This window comes from Alexandromys fortis, unplaced genomic scaffold, assembly GCF_014885135.2.
Source record: "Alexandromys fortis isolate MF-2015 unplaced genomic scaffold, M_Fortis_MF-2015_v1.1 scaffold_6, whole genome shotgun sequence".
In the NCBI taxonomy this organism is placed as follows: Eukaryota; Metazoa; Chordata; class Mammalia; order Rodentia; family Cricetidae; genus Alexandromys; species Alexandromys fortis.
Genome location: NW_026067902.1, coordinates 19,182,944 through 19,205,456, shown reverse-complemented (window position 1 = coordinate 19,205,456; position 22,513 = coordinate 19,182,944). Strand labels below are relative to the sequence as shown.

General features: G+C 41.1%; 1 protein-coding gene across 1 annotated transcript in view; it reads left to right on the top strand.

Moving 5' to 3' along the window:
* The window catches only part of Rtf1 (RTF1 homolog, Paf1/RNA polymerase II complex component), a 57,441-nt gene that overhangs the window by 19,188 nt on the left and 15,740 nt on the right, over window positions 1-22,513 (top strand). Inside the window, exons 3-7 of the mRNA XM_050134109.1 lie at window positions 4,593-4,740; window positions 8,334-8,538; window positions 11,386-11,500; window positions 12,416-12,527; window positions 22,286-22,421. Of these exons, the coding sequence (XP_049990066.1) occupies window positions 4,593-4,740; window positions 8,334-8,538; window positions 11,386-11,500; window positions 12,416-12,527; window positions 22,286-22,421 (716 nt within the window). The remainder of the gene's footprint in view (window positions 1-4,592; window positions 4,741-8,333; window positions 8,539-11,385; window positions 11,501-12,415; window positions 12,528-22,285; window positions 22,422-22,513) is intronic.

Here is a 22,513-nt window from a genome sequence, read left to right as displayed (position 1 = left end):
GGCCTCAAACTTGATATGTAGCAGAAAATGACTTTGAACTTCTGGTCCTCCTGTCACCTCCCAAGTGCTGGGATTGCAGGCGTTTGCTACCAGGTCTAAAGAGAGTTGCCATCTTAAAGATGTCATGAGTAGACTTCCTTCCAACAGTTTTGAGGAGCAAACGCACCTGTCACTCCTGTATCTTCTCTTCCAGAATTCCCAGTCTTTCTGAGCTGTATTTGTGCCTGTACCCTCCTCTTTAGACTCTAACCACTTCTTGCTGTTGATCTCCGTCCCGCCCAAGCTTCTACCTTCTCTTTCCTTTAATCCACCTAATTTTTCAAGATCTTCCCTCGAATCTAGTTGTACTTCTAATTACACTCTATAATCTCTGTGTATCTCTATGAATGTATTAACAGAAGAAAATTAATGGAGCCGTGTATATGGTACATGCAAATAATCCCAGCTTTCAGAATGCTAAAGGCAGGAGGGTCAAGAGTTCAAGGCCAGATTGTCACATAGAGAGCCTATCTCAAAAAAAAAGTAGACTACTTGGAAAAAGATACAGTTTTTAATTTCAAATAAAAATGAATGAGAGCATTTTGTTCTTGTTTTACCATATAGATAATAATGATTAGCATATACATCCAATACAAACCTCATTACTTCCTACCAAATAGTATTAATTATATTTTACATATCTCTGATTCACTTCTGTTCCACTTGTGGTTTTGTCTCTATAACTAGACTATAAATTTTTCTGATTTAGTGCAGGTATTCTTTCTTTACGCTTCTTATGTGATTACCAGATTTATAAAATACAGTACATTGATTAATTATACAATAGAAGTAGGATCACCGGGCGGTGGTGGCGCACGCCTTTAATCCTTTAATCCCAGCACTCGGGAGGCAGAGGCAGGCCGCTCTCTGAGTTCGAGACCAGTCTGGTCTACCCGAGCTAATTCCAGGACAGCCTCCAAAGCCACAGAGAAACCCTGTCTCAAAAAAACAAAAACAAAACAAAACAAAAAACAACCCAATAGAAATAGTAAAAAACTTAGCTAGTCTTCGTGTTCTTTAAAAAATTTATGATGTTTATTTAATGTGTGTATATGTGTGTACACATGTGCAGCATACATTATGATACATTATGGAATCGTAGGACAACTTCCATTCACCATGGGGACACTAAGGATCAAAGTCAAATGAGGCAACGAACGCCTTTAACCACTGAGCTATTCCACCAGCCTTCTTTATGTTTTTGGTACTGATATTGTTGCATTTATTGTTCAACTCATTTTCTGTATTCAGAAGTCATGCTCTTTCAAATACCTTTGTTGTTTTGGTCACTGTCAGGATTTGTAACAGCAAACACAGAAGCCCTCTCTGACAATTGCTTTGACTTCAGCCCAAGAAAGAAGAGAAGGAGGGAGAAAAACAGCCTCAATGGAAGTTTTGATTTTCTTTTCCAACATAGAGTAGTGTATTACATTTATGTAGAACAGGAGTTTTGTTTTGTTTTGTTTTGGAGACAGGGTTTCCCTGACTGTCTTTGAACTTGCTGTGTAGTCCAGTATGCCCTCAAATTCACCGAGCTGCCTTCCTCTGCCTCTGCTTCTGCCTCTGCCTCCTGAATGGTGGGATTAAATTTGGGTGCTGGGTATTGCACGTGATAGTCAATGTTCTACTGCTGAGTACACCTTCAGCCAAAAATTTGCTTTTTTATGAAAAAAATTATTTTTATTTCATAGACATTGGTGTTTCACCTGCATATATATGTCTGTCTGTGTGAAGGTGTCAGATCCCCAAACTGGAGTTACAGTTGTGAGCTGCCATGGGGGTGCTGGGAATTGAACCCGAGTTCTCTGGAAGAGCAGCTAGTGCTCTTAACCACTGAGTCATCTCTCCAGCCCTCCAAAATTTTGCTTTTAAAAAGAATTTTTTATGAATTTTGTGTGTGCATTCATGTGGGCATGTGTGAATCATAGCACCTGTGGAGGTCAAAGGACAACTTTCAGGAGCTGGTTCTCCTCTCGCTGTGCGAGCTCTTGAGCATGAGTTCAGGTTGTCAGGCTTGGAAGCAAGTGCCCTTACTGAACCATTTCACTGGTTTAATACTCTTAATTCCCCTAAAGGGTCACATACTGGGTTATTGATTATTTTCCTTTGGTGTCATAGAGCTCGCTGAGTCAACCTCATAAGGGGCAGCTTTGTCATCTTTTGAAAACCGTTGGAAGCAAAACAGCCAATGTTCCTTCACATTCGGATTTAGCAAAAAGCCTCTTGTAAAATCAACGTTTAAATAAATGTCTTCTGTTTTTACCCTTGTTTTTATCCTCCACATAAAGCAAGGAGTGTCATATGCAACAGATGAGAGGCTGGGCTCAGGCTCAGGCTGAGAGAGAGAGCGAAGGATGAGGAAGCCAGGTGACTTCATAGTTCTTTCCCAGCTGGGTAACTGTGTGACTTCACAGTTAGGTAATTTTTGCTCCGGTCAACGCCCACCTCCCCTGGGAGTCTAGAGTTTGACTCTGTTGCACATTAGAAACCCACATCTGTAGGCAAAAATAGACCTAGCTACTCTGACTCACGTGACCCTCTGAACTGCCTCCTATTTCTGTTGAGAAGTCCAGTATGCCAGACAGTTTGGAAGAGGTGGATGGAGTCCACTGTTCCTAACTGAGACATAAATAACAAGTACTGTGTGTATGTTTGTGCTATTTCTTGTAGCAAGAATCATTGGAACAATATATATTATTGACTCTCAAACTTTCTGCATAGAAAATTGTTGAAGTTTTAGCTCAGTTAACTGAAAAAGAAAATGAACATTGTGGAGTGTTTTGAATTCTAACAGTTTAGAAAGTAAATTCACCTACACAAGTCACTGTATTTACTCACATAATATTTTATTTCAGAATGTACAGTTATTTTGTTTTCATTCCCCTTTAAATGAAAAATAAATGGCAATTATATCACACCTGTAATCCCAACACTCCAGGAGGATTGCCAATTTGAGTTCAGCTGGACTATGTAGTCTCCAAAAACAAAACAAAGCATTTTCAATATTTTATCAGGAAGAAGGAAGAGCGAGCTTCTTTTAAGGGTATATAGCTTTTGTGGGCTACCTCACCAGAATTATCAAAACAAAATCAAACATTGCCCAGCATGAATGTACTGAGCCATATTTTTCATCCTGATAGAGTAAGAGCAGAGATGCTATTTTTATTAAATAGTAGATATAGAAAATTTAGTTTGCAAAATTGAATAATCTGGTGATGAAAGGATCATCATAATTTAGTACATATTCCTTATAGAATGAAAATCACGAAGTAGACTAAAACTCATGTCCTTTTCACCTAAAGTCATTCTAGAATGCCAGGTTAAAATATCAAAAGACATTTTCACTGCAAGCATGAACACGTGCTGCCTGCTGTTTTCATGACCCATGCAGGTTCCTTAAGTTTAGAAGTCCAGGATCTCATGTTTATGAACTAATGAAGCATTGTTACAGTATAATCCAGGTTGCTACTTCTTCCTTTCTTTAATGTATATGGGTGTTTTGCTTGCATATATGTCTGTGCAACACTTGAGTGCCTGGTGCCATGGAGGCCAGAAAAGGGCATTGTATTCCCTGGAATTGGAGTTAACAGATGGTTGTGCACTACAGGGTGTATGCTGGGAACTGAACCTGGTTCCCCTGAAAGATCAGCCACTGCTCTTGACTTCTGAGTAATCTCTCCAGCCCCAGTCTTTATAACACTGCAGTCAATAAGGTGTCTGTCATGTAGGCATGAAGATTGGAGTTCAGATGCCCAGCACCACACAGAAGCCAGGTGTCATAGTGGTGCATGACCCTACTGCTGGGGGCAGTGAGCAAAGGTGGACCCTTGGAGCTCCAGCTTCAGTAAGAGACTCTGTCTCAAACACTAACGTGGAGAGCAGTAGGGGAAGACACTTGACATTGGCCTCTAGCTTGTACATGTACAACCGTCATGTGTATTCATGTCCACGTACATGTACATCACCCAGGGAAAAATAAAATCACAGGAAGCAGGGGACATTATTGTCACAGTGTATTTAAGTTCTCCTTTCCAAATCTAGTTCTGTACTTGCTAGCAAAGTGATACAGTGCCTGTCTGTGACTGAATCAGATTCTCTGCAAGGACAGTAGGGCTCTTAACCATTGAGCTGTCTCTGGAGCCTCACAGTCCAGATTTGTAACAAGATTCCTACTCAGACTTAACAATCTAACTTAACAGCTTCCTTGATGTTGCCAAAAAGTATCATTTCTTCCTTTGCTTTTTGTCTTTTTTTCTGTAGAAAGTTCTCAATCTTCCTGAGACCCACCTGAGTGCTCAGCCGTCCCCTGTACTCTAACCCAGCATGCCGGCCCTCAGAAATTACTGCCATCTATATCATAGAAAATAGGAAAGTTGTTTTTTCTCAGTTTTGTGTTTGTTTTTAAAAACATAGTCTCACTATGCAGCCCCAGGCGAGCTTCAGGCTCAGAATCCTCCTGCCTTCCCTTCAAGATTACTGATATTATAAGCATGTATCACCTCATTAAAAGTGCCTAGTCCTATTTCAATTTTCCTTTTTTCCCCCCCTTATAGTGGACATTTGGGAGCAATAAAAATAAGAAGAAAGGAAAAGCCAGAAAAATAGAGAAGAAAGGAACCATGAAGAAACAAGCCAACAAAACTGCCTCCTCAGGCAGTTCAGACAAAGACAGTTCAGCTGAGAGCTCAGCTCCTGAGGAAGGTGAGCTCAGCACCCAGCCCAGGAGGAGGCTGTGAGGACGGGAGGACCTGCCTCGGTGTCAACTGGGCCTCTGCTCTTAGAGCTGGGGACTTTAGTTGCTTTCAGTGACCTTGGGTCTGTAATACTGAAGGGTTGGTGAGGCTGCTGTAGTTTGACCACGTGTCCCCTGCATTAGTCTCCTCTCAACCTTAGGGAACTTCTTTTTTTTCTGTATAATTCATGGTCTGACTGAGAAGAGAAATTCTTGAAACATACCAAATCCCATAGAAAATATTCTTCCATGAAAACAATTCAGAAATTTTGCAGTTTTTGTTAATTCTAGTTTGACAGCTGAACTTGGTCCAGGACTAGAATGGTAAACTTCATGTTTTCTTGGCCAAGGAAGGAAAGAAGGAAACAGAGAGAAAGAGAGAGAGAGAAAAAGGGAAGGAGGGAGTGGGCCTAACCTGGTTTTAAGCCCATGTCTATGCAAATTGAATCAAGCAAATTCTGGTATAACTGATAATTTAATATCCATTAGTAATATAGGCTGTCTTTTTGTTTTGTTGTTTTGTGTTTTTTTTTTTTATTTGTATCAGACTGGCCTGTATTCTCTCTAGTTCAGGTTAACTTCGAACTGGTAATCCTCCAGTCTCAAACTTCTGAGTCTAAGAAAAGTAAAAAAGAATGCAGAATTATCAAAATCCCCTGGGTGGTTTGAGTTTGTGAGGAACAAGATGTTTATGTGGTCTAAAAACATTGCTTCGTACATACTGGCCTTTATGTAGGGAAATCTGGGAATATCTAACCAACCAAGAATCTAAATGATCAGTGCCAGTAGCCATAGACAAACATGAGGTAAATGGGAATGCAGGGGAGAAGAAAAACTGCAGCAGCACCTAGCATAGGTCCCTGGCCAGGACTAACAGGAGGAGAGGGGAAGGTGACACTTTTTTAAAGGGGTTGAACTGTAGCATGGTAGCAGCCACTTGTCTATCATGCTCAAAGTCCTGAGTTTGATTCCCAGCACCATGGAGGTGGAGATAGCAAAGGTCATAAATCATTTTTGGAATATTCTTGCCAAATTCATAGCCTAAATTCTTTCTTGATAGAACAAACCAACTAAACCAAGTTGGGGGATAACTGTTGCTATGTAAACGTAAATGAAATAAAACTCATATTTAAATTTAGCTTCTCGGGCTGGAGAGATGGCTCAGTGGTTAAGAGCATTGCCTGCTCTTCCAAAGGTCCTGAGTTCAATTCCCAGCAACCACATGGTGGCTCACAACCATCTGTAATGGGGTCTGGTGCCCTCTTCTGGCCTGCAGGCATACATGCAAACAGAATATTGTATACATAATAAGTAAATAAATAAATATTAAAAAATAAATAAATTTAGTTTCTCAGTTGCACTACTTACATTTCAGTTGTTTGTCAGTTACCTGTGGCAGCTGTCATTCAAATGAAGAATTGTCAATTTATAAGCAGTGCAGGTTGAGGTGGAAAGATGGCTCAGTGGTTAAGAGCATGTACACTTTTACAGAAGACCTGAGTTAGGTTCACAGGTAATCATGAGCACCTATGACTCCAGCTGCAAGAAGATTTGATCTTCTGGCCTTTGAAGGCACTGCAGTTACGCACAGACACATACACACACATATATTTACATGTAATTAAAAATAGTAAAAATAGAACTGGAGAGATGGTGCAGCAGTTGGAAGCACTGTCTGCTCTTCCAGAGGCCCTGAGTTCAATTCCCAGCACCTACATGGCAACTGACAACTGTCTGTAACTCCAAGATCTGATATCCTTACACAGACATACGTGCAGGCAAAACCCCAGTGCACATAAAGTAAAAATATAATTTTTTTTAAAGATTTATTTATTTTTTATTTATTTATTTATTTATTTATTTATTTATTATGTATACAGTGTTCTGTTCTGTCTGCATGTATGTCTGCAGTCCAGAAGAGGGCACCAGACCCCATTACAGATGGTTGTGAGCCACCATGTGGTTGCTGGGAATTGAACTCAGGACCTTTGGAAAAGCAGCCAGTGCTCTTAACCTCTGAGCCATCTCTCCAGCCCCAAGGTAAATTATTAAAAAATAATAATAGCAAGTAAAAAATAAAAAGTAGATATATTCACTCATGGCTATAAAGACAGAGATGTTCAAGGCAGGGCATTCCCTCTTTGGTACAGCTTTTTGCTGGTGCAGACTACAAAATCCAGAGGTAGGCAAGGTATGGTAGTGAACACTCTCAGTCCTAACACTTGTGAGGCAGAGGTGGGACAGCCTGATCTCCTTAGAGAGTTTTGAGCCAGTCAGGGCTGCACAGTGAGATGGGGGCTAACTTTTCTTGTTGCTGTAAAATAAGGGAGAAAAGGTTTCTTTTGACTTACAAAGTTTGGGAAATAGCCCATCATGGCAGGAAAGGCATGATGGCAGGAGGCTGAGACTTGCTACATCTGCCGTCAGGAAGCAGAGAGAGATTAATGCTGGCGCATAGCTCCCTTTCTTTGTTTTGTGCATCCAGGACTTACATCCATGGAATGAATGGTGCCATTTACTTTTAGAGTTGGTTTTCCTACCTCCGTTAACCTAGTCAAGATATCCTCAGGTGTGCCTGAGCTCAGTTTCTATGTGATTCCAGATCTAATCAAGTAGGCAAGCTTGCCACCAAACCTGCGAACTGAGTTTGATCCCTTGGACCCCAGATGGTAGGAGATTATTGACTCTAAAGGTTGTCCTCATGTGTTCTGACACATGCACGTGCACGGGTGCTCACACATCACACACACACACACACTAAGTAAGTAAGTAAATTAAGAAAAAAATAGTTAATTAAAAATTAAGAAATTGGGCTGGAGAGATGGCTCAGTGGTTAAGAGCACTGGTTGTTCTTCAATTCCCAGCACCTACATGGCAGCTCACAACTGTCTGTAACTCCAGTTCCGGGGAACCCAACACCCATGGCAAAACCACCAATGCACATAAAGTAAAGTAAATTTTTTAAAAATTAAGAAATTTAAAGGCGCTAATCCTCATTAAAGGATACTGGAGAAATATGTAAAGTTTTGTAGGCAGTATTAACAAGTGAATCTTAAGTAAAGAGAGTATAAAAGTCAAACTAGTTTTTTCGTTTATTTGTATTAGTTTTCAAGACAGGATTTCCCTGTGTAGCCCTGGAGCTATCTCTGTAGACCAGGCTGGCCTCTGCCACCCAAGTGCTGGGATTAAAGTTGTGCATCACCAGGTAGAGCTAGATTACAGGTGGTTTTTACAGGTTTGTTGTTTTTTTTCTAAAGTAACAAAGTTGAGTTGAAAGATGAATATGGTGTGTGGCACAGGCCTATAAACCCTAAACTCAGGAGGCAGAAGCAGGAAGAGTTTGAAGACGTCTTGTGCTACTTAGTAAGAAAAAAAGCAGAATGTGGTGGTTTATTTTCCCAGCCTAAATTTCCCTAATCCTTTGCATTTACCAAAGATAGACCAAGGAGACACCAGGTGCGTGGAATGGCTGTGTGATGTTTCATCTGGGAGAGCAAAAGGGTGGCAAGTGTCACACTGGGGTCACCACAATATCGTGTGATCTTATGTTGGCCCTTTGCAGGTGAAGTGTCAGATTCTGACAGCAACAGCTCCTCTTCCAGCTCAGACTCAGACTCCTCGTCCGAAGATGAAGAGTTCCATGATGGCTATGGAGAGGATCTTATGGGAGATGAGGAAGACAGGGCCCGACTGGAGCAGATGACAGAGAAGGAGAGGGAGCAGGAGCTCTTCAACCGCATAGAGAAGAGGGAGGTGTTGAAAAGAAGGTAAGACTCTCTCCACCCTGTGCTTCATGGTGGTGTGAGGCTGTAAATATGTAATTATTCTGTTTTTCTCATTTGTTAACAATTTTCAATACCAGGAGACTTTGTGAAAGTTAGTTTTCAAGTGATAATAGTTAAGATTTTGAGAACTGGCAAGAGGGTTCAGTGGGTAAAAGGAGTTGCTGCCAAGCCTGATGGCCTGAGTTTGATCCCCAGATGCCATGTGATGGAAGGAGAGAACTGATTCCTGAAAGTTGTCCTCCGACCTCCACAGTTTGTTGAGACATGTGTACATTCTCCCCACCACAAGATAAATAAATAAATATAAATTAAAAATTTGGAAGATTTTGAGCATGCTTGAGTCAGTCTAGATAGGTGCAGTCTCTTACTCACCTGAAGGGAATCTGGTCATAGGAACGGACAGTTGGAGTATGATTGTGACTACTGGAAACCCGATAATGCACTTAGGGTCGCATTTATTGCCCCTCAGTGCTGTCAGCTTTACTAGTGTCTGTTACTCAGTAGGTTTTTCACGAGTTTGTGGTTCTGATGGTGGAACCCAGGGCCTAGGGAATGCTAAACAAGATTTCTTCTGTTGAGCTGTCCATTTTTGATTTTTATTTTAAACAACTTTTTGCGGGGTGTAATGGCATATGCCATTAATCCCAGCACTTAGGAGGTAGAGGCAGGCAGATCTCTGAGTTCTAGGCCAGCCTGGTCTACATAGTGAATTCCAGAACAGCCAGAGCTACATAGTGAGACTGTACCGTGTCTCAAAAAAAAAAAAAAAAACACACACACAAAGAAGATAAAATGTAATTAATTTTTAACTTATTTATTTATGGTTTCTTGAGACAGGGTTTCTCTTTGTGGCCTTAGCTACCCTGGAACTCACTTTATAAACCAGGCTGGCCTCTGCCTACCAAGTGCTGGGATTAAAAGCATGCACCACCACCACCCAATGTAATTAATTTTTTTAAGTAAAAAATAATGTAAGTATATCATTTAATTTCTACCAGACAAAAACTGTCGAGAAAATGATAATCTTGTCTTGATTTTTATGTTGTATGTGTTTGCTGTATGTACAGCATGGGTGTAGGTACTCGAAGTCTGTGTGTGCACATTAAAGTCAGAGGAGAGTGTCAGGTGTCTTCTTGTATTCTGCCTTCTCATTTAAGTCAGGATTTATCCCTGACCCTGGGATTCTGGTTTTATTGGCTTAGCTGAAAGCCAGCAAGCTCCAGTGATTGTCCTGTCTTTGTGCCCTTTAGAGTTGGAATTACAGGCCGGTTATGTGGACGCTGGGATCAGAACTCTTTCTGTACCGCATAGTTGTGCAGTAGCTCTTTTAATCACTGAACCATCTCTCCAGCTCTTGAATTCAGATGTCAATTTATTAATTAGCAAAAATAATACGGGCCAGCTCTGGTAGCACATACCTGTAATTCCAGCACCTAGAAAGCTGTAGCTTAAGGCCAGAATGGGGCTCCAGAGTGAACTGTCCTAAATAAAACAGAAGGCTGAAATGTTGGGCTGGTGATTAGCTCGGTGTAAATTGCTTTTATGGTTTCCCCAAGACACAAGCTCAGTCACCAGTGCTGCTGTGCAAGCTGAGGAGCTTAGTCGGAAGCTGCTTCAGGGTTCTATCTCATCTCCCCAAAAAGGTGAAAGTAAACTTGGCTTTTGTCTTAAGTGATGGAGTGCCCAGAACTTGCTTCCTTTCCTGTCTACCTAGTATCTTGAGAAGAAAATTGAAGCACCTTGGCAATTAGTTCCAATGTCTCAGGGATCCTGTTTGTCCCTTCTGTATTCCATATTAAGTATGGTGAGTTATGCTAGACAAGAATGTTCAACTTTCAGTCGGCAGAAAGTGGTAGGCATTCATTTTAAGTGTGAATGCCTCCAAGGTAACCTGTATTACAAAAAAACAGGATTTGGAATACTGCACTGGAGTTGTGGGTGAGGAAGCGTGACTTCTAAAGTTTGGATTTCTGAACTGTGGAGAGCATAAGAGTTTGATCAAAAATCCAATATCATAAATTTAGAGAGTAATTTTCACAAACTTGATATGTGATTATCAATCCACGTAGTGTATATTGGCACTTCATTTTTATTTAGAGCTGAGTAGCATTCCATTATAAGTGTATACTACAGTTTGTGAATTTATTCAGTTACCATTAAAGTTGTTCTTGCCTTTTTTCCACTATGAATAATGCTATTACAAAAGTTGATATTCAAATATTTGGTGTCTATTTTTAGTTAATTTGGGTGTATTCTGCTGTATTTTTGTTTGATACACAATTATTTTTTTTATTTAGACAAAGTCTCCTGTATCTGAAGCTGGCCTCAAACTCACTGTATAGCTGTGAATGACTGATCTCTGACCTGAATATTTTCTTTCAAATCCCTTCCACCTTTATGCTTTTGAATAGTTTGTTTGTTTGAAGTTTAGCTTATATGTATGGGTGTTTTGCCTGTCTGTCTGTGTACCACAGGCATACTTGGTGCCCACAGAAGCCAGAAGAGGGCATCAGACTCCCTGGAGCTACAGACAATTGTGAGCTGCCATGTGGGTGCTGGTAATCGAGCCTGGGTCCACTGGACGAGCAGACAGTGCTCTAAATCACTGAGCCATCTCTCTAGCTGCACAGTCAACAATTTTAATGTACTTACGGTGCATTGGAGTTTCTTTCAGGAAGCCAAGAGATTATTTTTGTGTGAGTGTCTGATACTCTGATGTTCCCAAATGTTTTCCTCCTTTCCTTACTTATTTCCTGTCTCCTAGCAAGATAGAAACCAGCCTTTACATATGTTTTATTGCTTTTTAAAAATTAAATATCTTTTAACTAGGTTTGAAATTAAGAAAAAACTAAAAACAGCCAAAAAGAAAGAAAAGAAAGAAAAAAAGAAAAAGCAAGAAGAAGAACAAGAAAAGAAAAAGCTGACTCAGATTCAGGAATCTCAGGTAAGAGGCCATCCTCAAGTGCACCTGAGGCTGTGCTGACCCTTATGTTAGCCTTGGGTACTTCGCGCGGATTATTTCACGCACCCTCACCCTGGGTCTCATTAGTCTGAACACCATCTCTCCAGCGGCTACACTGATGAACTGCTTAGGACTTGTTCACTCAAGTCTGCCTAAATAGAAGCCCACTCGAATGTAAGCATCCCTGAAGGGTAAGTTGATGAACTCCCTTTCCCAGATAACCAACTTGATTATGTTTAAATATGTCACCTCTGCATTTGAAGTAACATATCAGGAGATAATAGATCATAATATAGAGTGTCTTCCAGAAAGAGTTCACTCTGATAATTCTTTTCTTTCTCTTTCTTTTCCTCTTTTTCTCTTTCTTTCTTTCTTTCTTTCTTTCTTTCTTTCTTTCTTTCTTTCTTTCTTTCTTTCTTTCTTCCCTTTTGTTTGTTTGAGACAGGGTCTCACTGTATAGTCTTGGCTGTCATGGTACTTGATACGTAGACCAGGCTGAACTCCTAAGTGCTGAGATTTACTGGGGTGTACCACCACACCCAGCCTGATAATTCTTAAATTTACTCTTTAATTAGGCAGGTAAAAAGGGGGCTAGTTTTATTTTTACACCTTTTTTGTCCACAGGATCCCCTCTCTTGGACAGTTTTTTTTCTTGTGCCTTCTTTTCAAGCAAGGTCTTACTATACAGCCCTGGCTATTCTGGAACTCAGTCTTAGACCAGACTGGTCTTGAACTCAGAGATCCACCTGCCTCTGCTTCCTGAGTGCTGGGATTAAAGTCATGGGCTACTTTGCTCAGATAGGTTTTTAATTTTGTACTGGGCTGAAAGTTGTTGCTTGTTGGCATCAGGAATCGTATCAACATTGACTAAAAGGCCACCCTTACATACCTCCACAGGTAACTTCCCACAATAAAGAGCGGCGCTCCAAGCGGGATGAGAAATTAGATAAGAAATCTCAAGCCATGGAGGAGCTAAAAGCAGAGAGGGAAAAACGGAAGAACAGAACAGGTAAGTGGGGAAATGAATATCGACTTGTTTTCTTCCTTCTTTTTTTTAAGCTTTATATTTTATGGAAGCTTCCAGGCACTGTAGTGGTAGTAAAATGATCATCTTTGATTCCATTATCTAGTCTCTACTTATTTCATAGTCTTTCTTATTATTCTCTATTCCTTTTTTTTCATCCAATTATCTTGAAATGAATCCCAGCATCCCCGTGTTCTAACTATAATAGTTCAGCATCTCTCATAGACAAGAGCCCGAGTGTTAACCTCTTTGTGTGGGTGCTGGAGATAGAGGCTAGGGCTTTATGCATGTTAGTCAGGCCCTCTCCACTAAGTTATATTCTCAGCTCCAGGACTCATGGGGGTTTGTTTTGTTTCATTTATCTGAAAACAGTTTCTCACAGCCCATGCTGGCCTTGAACTTGCCTCATAGCTAAGGATAACTTTGAACTCTTGATCCTTCTACCTCTAACTTCTGAGTGCTGGGATTACAGGCTTGTGCCATTAGACTCAGTCTCATAAATCTCATTTTCAACTTCTGCTTGTTTGTTTGTTTGAAAGATTTATTTATGTATTTTATGTACATGGATGTTCTGTCTTCATGCATACCGTTACAGATGGTTGTGAACCACCATGTGGTTGCTGGGAATTGAACTTAGAACCTCTGGAAGAACAGCTAGTACTCTTTTTTTTTTTTTTTAATTTAAATAATTTTTTTTTCATTTATTTTACATACCAACCAGTTTCCCCTCCCTTCTCTCATCCTATCTTCTCCTCTTTCCCATCTATCCTCCTCCATCTCCACTCAGAAAGGGACAGGCCTCCTATGGGCTTGCACAAAGCCTGGCACAGCAAGTTGAGGCAGACCGTAGCTCCTCCCTTTATGTCAAGGTAGGGCCAGGTAATCTAGCATGGGGAGAAGGTTCCCAAAAGCCAGCTAAGTGCCAGGGAGAGAGAAATCCTGCTCTCACTGTTAGAAACCTTACTAACGGGCCAAGCTACACAGTTGTCACACACATGCAGAGGGCCTAAGTTGGTATCATGCCAGTTCCTTGACTTTTGATCCAGCGACCATGAGGTCAGCCTTCTGGGTTCTCCCATCATGACCTCCCTGGCTGGTACAGTCCCTCCTCTTCTTCTTATGTAAGGCTCACAACTAGTACTCTTAATAGCTGAGCCATCTCTCCAGCCCCCTGTCTTTTGTTTTTGAGATAAGGTTTTACTGTGTAGCGCTGGCTGGCTTGGAACTTGCTGTGCAGATCAGGCTGTCCTTAGCAAAGATCTGCCTGCCTGTGCCTCCCATGTACTAGAATTAAAGGCATTTGCCACCGTACCCTGTTAAAACTTTTTTTTTTTTTAGCTTAAAAATTTATTTCAAGGGCTGGAGAGATGGCTCAGTGGTTAAGAGCATTGCCTGCTCTTCCAAAGGTCCTGAGTTCAATTCCCAACAACCACATGGTGGCTCACAACCATCTGTAATGAGGTCTGGTGCCCTCTTCTGACCTGCAGACATAAAATATTGTATACATGTATACATAATAAATAAATTTAAAAAATTTTTATTTTAAGACTATGTCTGACTGTTTTGCCTGTGTGTGTGTTTGTTCCACATGTGTGTCATACTGTAGGAAGCCATAATGGCATTAACTCCCCTGAAACTGGAAATACAGTCGGCAAGCCACCCTGTGGGGGCTGGGAACTGAACCCAGGTCTCCTGCAAGAGCAGCAAGTGTTCTTAACTGCTGAGCCGTCTCTCCAACCTCTCACATAACTTCTTTACCATAAACACATACATTCTCACGCACACATGCAGGGCTGGATGGATGCTGCAGTGGTTAAGAGTGCATCCTGTACAATCATAAAGAAGTGTAGTTTGCATCCCAGCATCCGCATAACAAGCCAGACATCTTGCAGACGACTAAAACTCTAGCTCTGAGGACTCTGATGCCCTCTTGGCCTCTGCACACAGTAGGAGATCCCCTGAGCCTTGAAAGGAAAGGGTGTGATATAGATGCCCAGGACTGGGCATTCTATATTCTTAATCTCTACACATGGACCAGTTATAGGGATTTGTCAGTCTGTCTATCTACCTTTCTGTTTGTTTATTTTTAAGATTTATTTATCACATATTCAGTGTTCTGCATGCAGAAATGCCTGCAGGCCAGAAGAGGGCACCAGATCTCATTATAGATGGTTGTGAGCCACCATGTGATTGCTGGGAAGACCTCTGGAAAAGTAGACAGTGCTCTTAACCCCAAACCATCTTTCCAGCCCCAGGATTTTATTTATTTATTCGTGGATTTATTCTTAATATTTATGTGTACTTATCCATGTTTTGTTTTAATCTGGTATAGCTATTATTCTTCATATTCAGTTAGTCAACCAGTTATGGACCCTTGACAAGACCCCAACACTCCTTTCTCCAAACTCTTCCTTTTCCCTTTTTGGTAAAATTCTTCCCAGGAAGTGAGATAGGCAACATCTCTTCCTCCCAAGGTCCTATGGAGGCATGATCCCACCAGAGTTCACTCTGGAGAATCAGTGAATTTATTAGGCTTCCCTACAAACATGGTTGTATTAGTCAGGGTTCTCTAAGAGAACAGAACTTAGAGAATGATTCTCTCTCTCTTTCTGATATCTATGTTAAATAAATAATATATATGGGGGTTTATTAGAATGACTTGCAGGCTTTGGTCCAGCTAATCTAACAATGGCTGCAATGTACGGAAGATTCAAGAATCCAGTAATTGTTTATTCCACAAGGCTGAATGTCTTAGCTGGTTTTCAATATACATCAGAATCCTAAAGAAGAATGCTTTAATGCTAATGTAGGAATGGACTTGCTAGCAAGGGTGGAAGGAAGCAGGCAAAAAGAGAGAGCTTTCATCTTCCGTGACCTTTATATAGGTTCCAGCAGAAGGTATGGCCCACATTGGAGGCAGGTCTTCCCACCTCAAAGAACCAGATTAGAAATGGATCTTCTCACTTCAAATGATCCAATTAAGCAAAAAACCTCTCACAGGTGTGCCCAGCTATTTTTCTGCTTAATTTCAGATGTAGTCAAGTTGACAACCAAGAATAAGCATCACAATGGGTGAGGTGTTACTTACAGGGGTTTGAGTGTCCCTCCTTCTAAAAGCTATATCCAGCAGAGATGAGGGCTTCCCTGCATAGGTGGAGCAGCCCCACTCTTCTGGTCCCCACCCCACACTCTAGCCCCTCCCTGAAGGGGCAGTTAGAACAACGTTATATACAGCTAGTGGTAGGGATCTGCTGACTATTCTGGTGAGGGTCTTGTGCCCTCCCCCCCTTTCCTGAGGGGATGGAAATAGTCAACAAGCCCAGCTAGGGTAATCCTTTTATGGGAGTGCAGCTAAACTCCCCATGATGGTTTGCAATCATGCATAATTCTTTTTTCTTTCTCTTTTCCTGCTCAAGTCAAGACTGACTGGGGACCTTGTACATCTTAGGCAGGTGTTGTATCACTGACCACAGCCTATACCTTTAGTTCTTCAGGAGTGGTAGGTTGCTGGGAATAGAACCTAGGGTTTTAGGCACGCCAACCATGGTTTCTGATATTAAGCCACATCCTTAGGGTGCCCTCAACTCCTCCGGTCTATATACTTTATTGTTGATAGATTTGGAATTAGCCATTTCTGCTGAGGAAGTTAGAGAGACTAGTGTCTGGAAAGAAAAATGTTCATTCTACTGATTTTTTTTTTCATTATTGTGCCTTTTCAGTGTACATAGCTAGGATTTGGGTTCATTTATTTGTTTTTTTAAGGATAGCATCAAGGAGTTAGACATAGGGCTGGGGAGATGGCTCAGCAGTTAAGAGCACTGGCTGCTCTTCCTGAGGACCTGGGTTCAATTCCCAGCACCCACTTGACTGCCTCCAACTATTGTAACACCACTTCCAGGGAATCTGGTGTCCTCTTCTGGCCAGACATGTGTGTGGTATATGAATGTACATTTAGACAAAACAGCCATACATATAAAATAAAATAATTTTTTAAAAATCAAAGAAACGAGCTAGGCATGAAAGTGCACTCGGTAGACAGAGGCAGGCAGCTCTCTGAGTTCAAGGTCAGCCTGGTCTACAGAGTGAGATCCAGGATAGCCAAGGCTACACAGAGAAACCCTTTTTGCAAAAACAAACCAACAAACAAAAAACAAAAATCAGAGAAACTAGTCATGGTGGCAACATGCCCATCTTCTTAACAACTTGAGAAGCTGATGTAGGAAAATGGCTCTAGCCCAGGAGTTTGAAACTAGGTTGGGTAACAGAGCAAGACCCTCATCTCAAAAAAAAAAAAGAAAGGAAGGAAGGAAGAAAGAGAAGAAAAAAAATAATATATATATATTTTATCATACTTTTTTCTTGTTTCTTTGAGACAGGATTTCTCTATGTAGCCCCAGCTGTCCTAGAACTCTCTTTGTAGACCTGGCTGGCCTTGAACTCACAGAGATCTTCCTGCCTCTGCCCCTCGAGTGCTGGGATTAAAGGTGTACACCACCATACTCGGTTCTTTTCCTTTCTTTTTAAGGCAGGTTCTCTCTTTGTAGTGGTTGCTCTCCTGAAGCTCACTATGTAGATCAGACTGGCCTCAAACTCACAGAGATCAGCCTGCTTCTGGCTCACAAATACTGAGATTAAAGGTGTGCACCACTACACCCAGCTGATGTCTCTTTTTCTTTTGTGTGTATGAGCTTTTCATGTCATGGCCAAAAAATCTTTGCCAGATCCAGTTTGATCCCCAGTGATTTCTTCAAAGAGTTTTTACAGTTCAGTTCTTACATTTAGGTCTTTGATCCATCTTCAGCTAATTTTAATATAGGGCATAAAGGGGCCAATTAGTATATTTTCTTTCTTTATATTGTTATTGAGTTTTCCCAACACCCATTGTTGAAGGCACATTTGCCCACATTTTCCCCCTTGGCTTTTCAAGATAGAATTTTTCTGCATAACAATCCTGGCTGTTCTGGAACTCAATTTGTAGACCAGGCTGGCCTTGAACTCAAGAGATCCACCTGCCTCTGCTTCCCAAGTACTGGAACTAAAGACCAGTGCCACCACCGCCCGACTTGTTATTCTTTAGGAAAAAAAAAAATTAATCGAGACTAGAGAACTCGCTCAACACTTAGGAGCACTGGCCACTCTTCTAGAGACCTGTGTTTGATTCTGAGCATCTATACAGTGGCTCACAACTACCTGTAATTCCGGTTTTAAGGGACCCAATACCATCTTCTGACCTCTGAGAACTGCTGTGTTGTGTGATGTACATCAGGCACACACATTATGCTGCACATACATTTACATGCCTGTACGCACGCACACTGTCTTTTCTATGCTGGGATTACAAGTATATGACCCCATGCCCGCCTTTGTATGTAGAGTCCATGGATCTGAACTTGTAGGCAGAGTGTTCCTGTGCCATAGTCACTCAGATACTTAATATTAATTGTAAATGCTCAGCCAATAGCTCAGGCTTATTACTAGCTAACTCTGACATTTAACAATAACTCATGTTTTTTTTCTTTCTTTTTTTGGATTTTTGAGATGGGGTTTCTCTGTAATAGCCTTAGCTGTCCTAGAACTAGCTCTGTAGACCAGGCTGGCCTCAAACTCACAGAAATCCGCCTGCCTCTGCCTCCTGAGTGCTAGGATTAAAGGCATGTCCACCCCTGCTCAGCTAACCCATATTTCTTATCTATGCTTTGCCACGTGGCTTGGTACCTTTTCACAGTATGGCATGCCCATCTTGTTTCTCTCTGTCTGCTGGTTACTCCTCAGCCCTGCCCTTCTTTCTCCCAGCATTTTCAGTTTGACTCTCCCATCTAACCTTGTCCTTTTCAGCCATTGGCCAGTTAGCTTCTTTTATTAAAAAAATAAAATCTTCACAGTGTACAAAAGGATTATTCCACAGCCTGAGCTTGGATCTTTATGACATTTGGTAAGCTCTTCGGGGGTAAAGTCTCCCAACCCAGACCACCCTACAAGTGCTAGGGCTATAAGCTTGTATTATATCAGATTCAAATCTTTTTTTTTTTAAGTTACTCATTACAGTTTCTTTCTGTGTGCTTATTGATCAAATGAATATTTTGTTTCATCTTGCTGTTGATGTTTAGAAATAATCTTTAAATTATTACTTTGTTTTGTGAATATTTAAAATATAGGGCTGGAGAGATGGCTCAGTGGTCAAGAGCACTGGCTGCTCTTCCAGAGGTCCTGAGTTCAATTCCCAGCAACCACGTGGTGGCTCACAACCATCTATAATGAGATCTGGTGCCCTCTTCTGGCGTGCGGGCATACATGGAGACCAAATGTTATATACATAATAAATAAATCTTAAAAAGAATATATAAAATCCATGGTTCCAAATTCAAAATTTCTAATAAACATCTGTAGATAAAGAAGAAAAAACAAACAGAAACCCAGTTTCTTTAGATTAATTTATTTTATATGTATGTGTGTTTTTTCTACATGCCTATCTGTGCACCTGGTGCCCACAAAGGTCAGAAGTGGACATCAGATCCCTTAGAACTAGACTAGAGGTGGGTGTGACCTACTGTGTGGGAACTAGGAACTAACCAGGGTCCTGTGCAAAAGCAACCAGTGCTCTTAAAGATCCATCTCTTCAATCCCCAAGTTTAGTTTTATTGTGTGCTTATTTAACAACAGTCAGCACCAACTTCTGTGATCTCTAGTTGAGAATTTCTTCCACTGACAAACTAGCAACTGATTCTGTATCAGACACTAACTAAATGCCCTACAATTGAATTCAAGTGCTGAGCTGACACTGTTTGTCCACAAGCTGAGGACTCAGTCCTCCCATGAATGTCCAGGCTCTTTTTTCAGTGCTTCTTAGCTGTGGTCCTCATCCTGCTTCCTTTTGTATTCAGTTAATTTGCTACAGTGTTGCACAGGATTCAGACATACTTAGGTTTGTTTGTTTTTGTTTGAGACAAGGTCTTATATAGCTTAGCCTGGCTTGAAATTCTATGTAGTTATAGTTGACCTTGAATTTGTAGTCCTTGTGTCTCCACCTCTAACCTGTGTTAGGATTACAGGTATTTATACCATCCGGCCTAGTTAAATTATCAGTTTATTATAAAGGATTATTACAAATGATACAACTGAAATGATTCATAGGATGGGACATTTGCGAGGAAACTTCCCTCTCTGGACAGGCCACTGTCCAGGAATTTCCATTGGTTCAACTACCCAGCCTTCCATATCCTGTCCCATGGAAAGTTTTTGATTTTTGTTTTGTTTTTGAAGCTTCATTACATAGGAAAGTTGAGCAAATTATTGGTCATTGGTAATCTGCTTAACCTTCAGCCCTTTCCCCTCCTTGGAGAATCTGCATCTCAGCTCTCTAATACTGCCTTGGTCTTTCCAGGGACCAGACCCTGTCCTGAAGCTACCCTATGGGCTTGCAGCCACCAGTCAACTCATTAGCATACTAAAAGCACTATTACTTTGAAGATGCCATGAATTTTAGGAGTTGTGTGCCAGGAAAGGGAATGAAGATATATTTTGTAATGTCCTACAAGGTATATTAAGGGAAGTTCAGCTTCCATGTCCTTCTACTTGATGCCATGCCCCCTCCCATAGTGAGCATCACTTAAACGTTTCTTATATATATCAAAGGGATGGAGTATCACTCAGTTGGTAGGAGCTTTGCTAGCAATGCACAAAGCCCTGGGTTTGATCCCCAGCAAGTACTAACCAGGCATGATGGCACACCTCTAATCCTGGCATTTGGCTTGGGATAGTTGAAGCAGTAGAATCAGAAGTCTGAGGTTATCATTGGCCACATGGCAAGTTCAAAGCCAGTTTAAATATACCAGGCCTCTCTTTCTCTGTGTATTTCCTTTCTTCTTTTTTGGTAAACATAAAGACAGATGCACATGCTTTCTTCCATCAACAATCAGTAGGTAGCATCATAATATATATGCATGCATACCTTTCTTCCTTGTAGCTGTGTTAGTTTTGTATTCTAGAAATTTTTCCTGGTTTGAGGTTTAGGGTGGATTTTTGGTTGCTGTTTAGGTTTTTAAGTACTAGACAAAGAAGCGTCCTGCATGTATGTATATGAGAACTTTTTATTCTTCTTTATTTTGTGTTTGTATATTTGGAAGCACATATGTGGAATTCAAAAGATATCTTTTGAGAGTTGGTTCTCTTCTTCCACCATGTGAATTGTGGGGATCAAACTCAGGTTGTCAGGCTTGGTGGCAAGCACGTTTTGAACTATTTCCCCAGCCTGAATATTTTTGTTTTGAGACAGGATCTTACTGAATTGCCCACATTAGCCCTGAACTCAACTTCCTCCTGACTCAGCTTCCTAAGTAACTGGGGGTATAGAAAGTACCAACCACTACGTCAGGCTCTACTGCCTTTCTTTCACATAGCTGCTAGAGACTACCATCTTTTGTGAATTAAATTTCATTGCCAACTAGGGGGAGTAACAGCATTCACAAGGCAGTCTTCATCACCAAGAGGAAAAACTTCCTTAAAATAAATCAACATTCATTTTTGTTTGCCTGCTGATCAGGACCACCTTCATGCTGGGCAGCTAAGTAGTTGAAACAGTACACTAAACTAGAAGCCTGCCGTGTTTGCCGGTTGACCCTTTAAAACTCACCTTATCACCCAGAAAGCACTAGAGTCTCTCTTCCTTTTTTAATTATATGTGTGTGTGTGCGTGCATGTGTGTGATGATGCCATTACATAGTTCCACAGATTCAAAATAAAGCTTTCCTTAAACTCTAGAAGAGTAATGGTAATGGCCCAGTAGTGATGAAAGCTTCTGATCCAGACTAAAAGGGAGATTTTTTTTTTTCTCTCTCTGTGTAGTCCTGGCTGTCCTGGAACGCTCTTTGTAGACCAGGCTGGTCTTAAACTCATAGAGATGCACCTGACCGGGAGAATTTGAGTTCAAAGATAGCCTAGACTACATAGTGAGATTGTGTCTGAAGCCAAGCAGTGCTGGTGGAATGAGTCAGTGGTTAAGAGTGCTTGGTGCTCTTCTATCAGACGAAGTCAGGAGATTCTCAAATACCTGGAACTCCAGCGGATCTGACAACTCTTGTCCTCCTTGGGTGCCTGCGCATAATGGATTGAGAGGGGGAGAGAGAGAGAGAGAGAGAGAGAGAGAGAGAGAGAGAGAGAGAGAGAGAGAGAGAAGATAATATGTTTTTTTTCCTTCTTTCCTGTCTAACTTAGACAGATCAACATGTCAAAGGCATTTGCCCCCAAGACTGACAACCCAAGTTTAGTTCCTCAAATCCACATGGTAGAAGGGGAGGCCTGACTCCTGCATGTTGTCCTCTGACTTCCCCATACATACAAACATACATACATGAAGTAACTGGAAGCCTTTTCTTAAAGAAAATAGGGGCTGAATGTATAGCTCACAAGTAGAACACTTGCATGTCAGGGTCCCTGGTTTCAATCACCAATATATGGGGAGGATTGGAGAATGTATGATTGCTAACCATTCCTCCCACCTTACAACAATCTAACTTTCTTTCTATATATCTTTTTTTTTTTTTTTTGGTCTGTCTCTTGGTGCCTGAATGTTTAACTATGGTTTGTTTACCTGAGTATGGCTCAAGTTATCACAGAACAGTCTAGGAAGGGTAGACTGTCTGCTCAGGTTTTTTTTTTCTGTGTTCCAGTTCTTTTCAAAGGTGAAAGATGAGTCGTTTTCTTGTCTGTGGAGAGTACATAGGTAAATGTTTCCTCTTTTGTTCTAGCTGAGCTCCTTGCCAAAAAACAACCATTGAAAACAAGTGAGGTCTACTCCGATGATGAGGAGGAGGAAGACGATGACAAGTCCAGTGAGAAATCGGACCGCTCATCCCGAACGTCGTCGTCTGACGAGGAAGAAGAGTAAGCAGTGTCTGTTCTCCTCTATCAGTATAAGTGGGATGAAAGTTAATTTCATATTAAAGGTTCCATCTTTAAGGGAAGCCAAGGCAAGA